Source organism: Lichenostomus cassidix, chromosome 12 (genome assembly GCF_008360975.1).
Source record: "Lichenostomus cassidix isolate B80296 chromosome 12, HeHo_3.0, whole genome shotgun sequence".
Taxonomy (NCBI): domain Eukaryota; kingdom Metazoa; phylum Chordata; class Aves; order Passeriformes; family Meliphagidae; genus Lichenostomus; species Lichenostomus cassidix.
Window position 1 is genome coordinate 3,554,150 of NC_139493.1, and position 8,579 is coordinate 3,562,728.

Below are 8,579 nucleotides of genomic sequence, written 5' to 3' on the forward strand. Positions count from 1 at the left end.
TTTTTAATCTTTTTTTTTCTTTTTTGTATGCTTGTGCTGTAGAGAGGTTGGGTCTGGCTGCCACTGATGGGTGACAGCAAAGCACCTGTTATCTTCACCAGGTAAGAAGCAACTCCCCCATCCCATGAGGCCATCACTGAGCTGGGGGATGCCTCTGCACAGGCTGCCATTCAATATAGCAGCACTGCTTGATAAGCCAAGTCTAAATAAAACCATCAGGTCACCCAAAGGTGAGTTTTCATCCCCCGCATAGACGATCGACTCTACAACTTGTGCTTAATTTTTCTAGATGTGAAAAATCTGGTCCTCGCAGCTTTTAAGGGGGTTTTAAAATAACTATTTTCCCATCTCTGTGGTTTAAATAGAATCATAACCATACTACTTATAGCCTGGAAGAGACAGAGGATGCTAAAATATCAGGCATTTTTAATAGAGTAAAGAGAAAGAAAATACTGGCTTGGCTACCAGCAGAATTAGAAAAAAAGATGGCAAGATCTGAGTTACAAATCACTGTTCTAGGCCCCAACTGCAGAGGCAGCTTCTTAAGGAAATATGAGATATGACAAAAATCCAGAAGTCGGAACCCTGCAGAAAAGACCTAGAAGTAAATCAGGGGTGTAAAGTATACTTGGAACACGATTCCCAGCAGCAGCATCCATGCCTTGCCCCATAGTCTTTGGAACTCAACTCTACCCCATTACTCTCTAAGGCTGACTAAGCTATCATCGGATATTCCAGCTTGAAAATATAATTAGCCCTGATAACCAGCTGCTGCTGTGATCTGAAGTACGTGACAGCTTTCCTTCTGTACCCACGTGCATTTTCAAACAGCTTTAGAAATGATCATTAAGTCTCTCTTTGTTTTGAAGATCCCCCATCCATGGTCATATTTCTTAGCCCAGTTCCTGCAGCATTGGTACAGTTCCACCTTCTTCTGCAAATATACCAAACCCTTAAATTGCAACCTTCTCTTTATGCACTGCAGGAAATGCTGCCTTTTCTGGTGTTCAAATCTGAGCTGGGGGTGGAAAACAAGACTTAAACCAAACCAGAAGCCCCACCTCATTTCACTCCCTGCCTCAATCTGAAGCTGCCACCTTTGCCCTCTTCTGATCTGCCATATCTCTTTTGTGCTCCTTTCACAGTCACAGGACAACTATTTCTCAGTTGATGTCCACCAATTTGGGACTACTATTCACAGAAATACTCAACAGATTTCTTCACCTAAAGTGAGGCTATATCCCTGCCATTTTGTGTGAGACTTGCTCCAGCACAGGTCTGTTAAATGTTAGATGATCCATCAGAAAGGGAAGCACCTCAGGGACAGCCTCCTCTGAGACAGCTAAGAAGTTGTGCCAGGATCCTGCATCAGGTTACTGGTTAAAGTACTTTCAAAGAAGTTTTTGTAGACCAACAGAGCAGGTTAAAATGCCATGCTTAATAAATGTAAGCTTCCCATTAAGAATGCAGTTTATAAATGAGTATGGTATTGACCAAGCCACAGTGTTAAAAAACAGCTCTGCCAACTAAAATTAGCCATCCACAATTACACACTCTTTCCTACCATTAACAGAGGAGCAATTAGCTACAACAGAAATTTGGTTTCAGCAGACACAAAGAATTGTGCTATTTAAACCTGTTGCCCATCATGAATTTAAGTCTTCTTAAAAATAGCTTTAGTCACTTTTATTGGTATAAACACCTAAATTGAGATCTAACAGCAAATAAGGATTGTGCTTGTCCATAATAACCTTAGCTGTGAAATCTACTCAGACACAAGACATACAACCTTCCACATACACAAGTTATTTGTCAGCAAAGCAGAATGCTGCCATTCTGAAACAATTACATACAGTAAAGGTTTTCAATATTTTATTAAAGAAAACAGTCAAAATGTACAAGTATTACCCAGGTTTGTAGATAACTTCCTATAAAGGCAGTAAAATATGAATTTCAATCTAGGTTTTAAAAACTGCTATAGTTGCTTATTTTTAAAGTTGGTATTTTAAAATCACGTTTCACAAATAGTTCTGAAATATTACCAAATGAATAGTGCAACAAGAAAAATTGAAATTAGTTCTACACTGTTTGCATGTCAAGCAAAAGTTAACTAACTGCTTCAAATACTCAAACCATTTGAGAATGAATGAACCCAACAGCTCCCACCAAAACTGACTTCTGACTACATTAGGAACGTCCTCTTCATGTTCTTCACTTAAAATCAAATAATAATAAAACAACACCTCTTGAGGTCATCAAAAATAACTTTAGTATAAAATTGTCTTGGCCCTTATCAAATATTACATGAGTAAAATTGTTAAGCCTTTATCAAAACAGACAGGAATAGGGAAACAAAAAAAATGTCATGGCCTTAATCCATATCTGTTGGAATCATGTTTAGAAACGTTAGAAGCAAGACCAGAAACTCGGAGCCCTGTTTTGTTTTTAAAAACCACACAATCACAAAGGAAAAAAACAGCTTCTTACTGCCTAAGGTTTTGGGGTGTTCTGCTCAAGTACCTGTTCCCATAGACAGCAACCTGTTATGTTCTGAAGAGAGCATACGCAAAATATAGAAAAATAAATAAAATAGCTTCTTACAGCCTAAGGTTTGGGTGCTGGGTGGTGGTTTAGTATGTCCCCCACAGGTCACACTCTCTTGAGATCATATGCAGAAACATGGAAATTTATATCCATCTTTCTTTTTTAGAAAGAGAAAAGCCCCCCTACATCCCAAAGCTCTTGAGATCGCAAAGGATGGTGCCCTGGGTGCTCTGGATGCTTTGGCAGCATGGGAAGTGGGCTCGGAGACAGACCCTGAGCTCCTTGTTGAAGATGAAGCAGAGGATCGGGTTGACCCCTGCCTGGGCAAACGTCATCCAGACGGAGGTGGTCAGGTACACCTGGGGGATGGAGCTGGCCTTAATGAAGACACGCAGGTAGCAGGCCACAATGTAGGGGGACCAGAGCAGCAGGAAGAGCAAGGTGATCATGTAGAACATCTTGCAGAGCCTTTTCTCCATCTTAAACTCCTCCAGCACCAGCAGCCTCTTGATCTGGCTGTGGGTGGCCTGCCTTATGCCCACGAGGGTGGGCGGCGTGGGCCCCCTGCCAAAGCCAGCCGTCCAGTTCGCAGCCGCTTGGCCGGTGGCTCCCGGCCCGTGGAAGGTCCAGTTCTGGCTGATGGCCGGAACCAGCTGGGCCGGCTTCATCTTGCGGTGGCCGTGGATGAAGAAGAGCAGCTTGATGTAGACCAGGTGGGTGGCGGCGATGACGGCCGCCAGCATGAGCATGAAGCCCAGCGTGTCATTGGCCTTGACGTAGCGGTGCTCGAAGATGCACTGTTCCTCCTCCCGGATGAACTTGTAGGTGCCCACGTCAAAGACGGGGGGAAAGGCCATGGCCATGGAGAGGGTCCACACCATGCACACCACAGCCAGGCAGGTCCAGCCCGTCATGCGCTTGGCGTAGAAGCGATGGTGGGCGATGGCCATGTAGCGCGTGACCCCCACGCAGAAGAGCAGGAAGGCGGCGTGGAAGCAGAAGAGCACGGCCAGGAAGGCCAGCACCTTGCAGCTGAGGGGCCCGTGGGGCCAGGCGGCCCCGCTGCGCACCGACAGCATGACGAAGGGGAAGCAGGCGAGCGAACGGAGCCCGTCGGCCAGGCAGAGGTCCAGCAGCAGGTAGTAGGGCGCGCGGTGCAGGTGCCGGTCCTTGAGGATGAGCCAGGCGAAGAGCACGTTGCCGGCCAGGCTGACGCAGAGGATCAGCCCCAGCGTGGCGAGCTTCAGCCCGGAGGCGCTCAGCAGGCCGCCGGCGCTGGGCAGGTGCGGGCTGCTGCTGCTCCCCAGCTCGCTGCTGTTCGCCATCGGGTCCTTCCTCCTCCTCCTCCTCCTCTCCTCCTCCTCCTCCGCGCGGGCAGGGCCGGGGGCTCAGGCCGGGGGCTCAGCGCCGCGGCAGCGCGCCGGGGCCGAGGGCCGCGCCGCCCGGCGCCCCCATGCCCGCAGCCGCCGCCGCGCTGCCGCCGCCGCCCCGGCCGCCCCGGCGAGGCGGGGCGCTGCCGCCGCGCTCCCCGCGGGCCATGCGGCTCCCGCGCCCGCGCTAGCTCCGCGCCCGCCGCCGCCGCCGCCCCGGGGGCATCGGGGATGCGCTGGGGGGGAGGGGGGGGCGCGGAGCGCAGCGGAGCCTCCCCTTACCGCCGGCAGCTGCTCCTCCGCGCCGGGCGAGGGGCCGGCCGAGCCTGCGCACAGCGGCGGCGGCGGCTCTGCCCAGCTCCCGCCGAGGACAATGGGGTAAATCCCCCTCCCTTTCTCCCTCCTTTTTCCCTTCCCTCCTCCTCCTGCTGCTCCTCCGTCCCTCCGCCCACGCCTCCGCCCCCCGCGCAGCCCGGCCCCTGCGGAGCGCGGTGCTGAGCCAGGCGCGCAGCGGCGCGGAGCGGCGCGGAGGTCCCGCTGCCGCAGCGGGGATGGGAGCGGGGCTGGGCTGGGCTGGGCGGAGCAGAGCCGAGCCGAGCCGAGCCGTCCGCAGCCGGACCCCCGGCCCCCACCCTTCTCCCGCCGGGGGCGAATGCCGGGATGGGGCTCGGGGGCAGCCGCAGGGTGCGGGGGGATGCGATGCGGTGCGGTGAGGTGCGGTGATGTGTCCGGCCACAGCGGCCGTCCCGGGGATTCCTTCTGGAGGAGCAGGGGAGGGTGCATCGCCTTCTGGAGGAGCAGGGGAGGGCGGTGCCTTTCCCAGCTGATGGAGATGGTGTGTCTGGGCGTAAGGCAGGTGTGTGTGTGCCCATGGACACACATGGCATATGTATTGGTCCGGTATAGCCACGCGTTAGTGATACACCCGTGTCACAGTCACTAGTGTGTTTCTGCCAGGTCTGGTCATACTAAGCGGCCATTTAACTTCGTGCTTGCAAGGGAGGCAAGTCCAGTAGCACCTGTTGCAGTGCTGCACCTGGGTGCACTGTCCCTTGCTGGGCAGGGCGGTTTGCAGGGGAAGGAGGCTCACGGCAAGCTTGCAAGGCAAATGTTTCAGTATGAACATCAAGGAAAAGGTGCCTCTGCAAGTCAGGAGCCTGACATTTGGGTTCCTAGTGGAACCTGTCATTTCGGGTCTGAGTAGGGTCCTAAGAAGGTCAAACAAGGATGCTCTCCGTGTTTCTCTGTTGTGCAGGGGGTTACCAGCTCCCAGGCCCAGTTACACAGGACCCACAGAGGGCTGGGCAGGTTTTGTGAGCTGGATAAACTACCTTTGACCCGACTAGCACAGAACATCTGCTGATGCACCTGTGCTGTTGGTGCAGGTTTATAATGGGCAGTTTAATTTAGGCCAGCGAGATGCAGATCCTTGTCCTCTCTCTCCCACTTTGCCATCCTTGTGTATGTAGGGCAAGGCCTCTCTGCGTGCCTTGTAAGGCACGCACCAACGCACGGCCCTGGGCTCACTGGAGATGCTAATGCAATTATCGTACTATTACTGAGTTTCCTTCATGGCCTCTTGTGAAGGACGCGTCTGAAATTCTTTTTGAGCATTCTATTAAAAGCCGTCAGTAAATTCAGCGTTATTCCAGAAACTGTAGCAATTAAATCATCTGCATCAGCCCCAAAAGTGAATGTTGGTGGAGCATCTTTTGAGTGGAGCTTTCTGGCTGGTTTCAGAAAGTCTCTCTGCATGAAGTGGGGACCAGGCTCTGACCCTGATCGTGCCACCAGACCTCCAGAGTAGCTTTGCTGAACTCCTGGCATTTTAGCAGTGGTGAATCAAAGCCAGACTTTAGCCCAAGGATGTGTCGAGGGCAATCTGTATCATGCAGGACTTCATTTGCCCCTGGATCTGGTTTGTGTCCGTTATTTATTGCAGTGTGAGGAGACCACAGAAATTCTGTGAAGAGGAAAAAAAAATAGGTGGTACATAATTGAGGCTGCTTTTTGCTTCCTGCCAGTGCATCTGAGCTGTTTTCAGTTGTTAGGTTTCTCATTTGCACCGAAGTTTTACTGTGACAGAGAATTGCCCACGGGTTGTTCAGTGCTTTGTGCAATTTTCCAGGCGTTTCTCACATTCATGCAGCGACTCGAATGCCGGGTTCGCGGTGTCCCCTCGGCAGCCCTGGCACCTCTGTCAGGAGCCGTGTTTTCTGGGAGGAGCCGGGACACCGCGTTTGTCGCCGGCCCCCGGTGCAGCACAGGGCTCTGCCACGGCAGGCTGCCAGGAGCCAAAGCGCTTTGCCAAACGTGACTACGAGGAGCTGTTATCCTTGGGGGCATGCGGCTTTTCAGAGGAGCAGAGGAGCCCTTCTGGCCCGTGCTAGCTCTGTGATCTCTGCCATCAAGTGAACAAAAGGGAATAGCACACCTGCTTCCCTCCTCCGCTCCTGCGGGAAGGGTTTCTCCTCTCCCTGAACGCTCGCCAGCGCAGCTGAGCTGGCTCAGGAGCTGCCGTAATTCACTGCTATCTTGCCAGGCCAGCAGCAAATTGCTAGCTCATCTTTCTTCCACCTGTAGCGAGAAGAGAGCCGGCAGGGAATGGTGTTTCATCCATTTTCCCAGGGCTGCTTCCCTGATGAGGCTGTTATATAGTGCCACAGGAGGTGTGAGCCTAGAATTTGGCTGACTGAGAGATGTGACATTAAAGGGACAGCCAGAAGGAATGGAGAAAATAAGGGGCAAGGTGAGGGTTTAACAATCTTCATATGAGCAGGCTCCTCACCTCCCAAAGGGGCTGACCTGGCATTAGACCCACCAGGATAACTCTGCCTGTTAGTTACACCCTGCCAGGAGAAGAGGCCTCCCTGCCCCACCTGGGTGACCCCATACAGGCATGCCAGCACCTCAGGCTGCTTCATGTCTTGTTTGCATCAGACCCATCAACTTCAAACAAGTTCTTCACCCAGACTCAGTCTCAGCATGGACATTGGGACAGTGCCAGATTTGCAGCATTTGATTAAAAATAGAAATAGGGTATTTTGTAACCCCTTTGCTGTTGCAGAGCTGCTAAAGGAGCTCTTTCCACCTGCAGGCACTGCAGTGCCTGAGGGAGAGTCAACCCCTGAGAGTCAAAAGGAGCAGCAGGGACTTCCCCAATATCCACACAGCAAAGCCTTCCTCTTTGGTGCTGCTTGGCTCTGCAGGACTCTGCCAGCTGTCCTGCCCCTGGCTCAGCAGGGACACCTCTGTGCCTGGGACACAGCACTGAAACACAGAGCTCCTGCCTGCAGTGCCCTGGCAGCATCTGGAAACACTGTGTGTCCATTGATTTGGGCACAGCCAGACAAAAGCCAGACCCATCACAGCAGTCATGGGGAACAGGTAATTCCCAGAGATTGTAATGAGGGTGTTAAGCTATTTTCCTTTCTGCCTTCAATCACTTTCACAAAACGAGTCTAATGAAGAGCTATTCTCTGCTTACAAAATGGTGCTGCACAAGCTAGATGGATTCCTCTGACCTTTCAGTGTGCTTTACTTGAATTGGCTGCCTCTTCATGTTCTCCTCTCACTGCCTTGAACGGGAAAGACAGCTGAAATAGGGATTCTTACAGCAAATACTGTGGCATATTGCCTTCTTTCTATCAGTCACTGGTGTGCTTCCCGAATCCTTAGCTATTTATTATTGGTGTCTTTGTTTGTGTTCCCATGGCTGGGAGCTCTGTATAATGTTTCTGGGAAGAGAAGTGTCCTGTACCTCGGTACTACTGTAGTAGAAATCAGTTTTGTCCCTGGTGTGATGTAAGGGAAGAAATAGGAAATGTCTGGACATGCCTGAAGGACAATCCCAGACCTCCACCATGTCTGCCATGCCACAGGGACAGGTGAGAGCAGTCAGCCAAAGCAATTTTGCTGTCACAGATAATTCAGGCAAGGAAAGTTTTCAGGCTTCACAATCAAGGAGATGGAAAGGTCAGTCTGGAGTAAAAAAGGATAACAAAGGCTTGAGTTGGATCTGGCACAAAAAGATTAAAGGTCCTCCTTCCCAGCTTCTTGTAATTCCCAGAAAGCTCTCCAGATGACACTCATTATTTGTGTTATCTTTGCACCTAACAGAGTGAGTCAGGGACCAGGGTGCTACACAAGCAAAACAAAAAGCTGTCCTTTTGCCAGGGAAACTTAAAATCCAATGGTGCAGTGGGAGAGAGAGCGGAAATGAGCCCTAGAGGAGAGGGAGAATGAGCAAACCACAAGGTTGCAGCCTAGGGAATGGCATTGGTGTAACAGTGGCTATCAGTCATCCCTGGAAGGGGAGGAGAGAGTGCCAGGAGCTAATGAGGCAGGTTTGTGGGTGTTTACAAGGATCATGATAATACTTTGTGGCAATGACAGAACAGAAGATGACACATTAAGGTAATGTTTGGGCACTGGGTAATGTGAAAACAGCGTGAGAAGATTAAAGTCTGCGAAATTTACAGTACTACCCAAAATAACTGCTCTGCACAGCAGCCATGCTTGCCCTCTGTAACCAGGGCAGAGCCATGGTACTTGCCAGTGAAATGAAGACAGATTTAAACCAATGCTGGAAAACCTCCACTCTGCCTCTTGCTTGCAGAGGGTCCAGGTGTCAGATTGGGGATGGGGCACTGGGCACTGCCATCA

The 8,579-nt window shown here is 51.3% G+C and overlaps 1 protein-coding gene across 1 annotated transcript; it reads right to left on the minus strand.

Annotated features, from left to right (window-relative positions):
- Window positions 1-1,671: 1,671 nt before the first annotated feature.
- Window positions 1,672-3,960, minus strand: GPR27 (G protein-coupled receptor 27). The gene has a single exon (XM_085072280.1). It carries the CDS (start codon window positions 3,867-3,869, stop codon window positions 2,727-2,729), a length of 1,143 nt encoding a protein of 380 aa, XP_084928406.1. The 5' UTR covers window positions 3,870-3,960; the 3' UTR covers window positions 1,672-2,726.
- Between the last annotated feature and the right edge of the window lie 4,619 nt (window positions 3,961-8,579).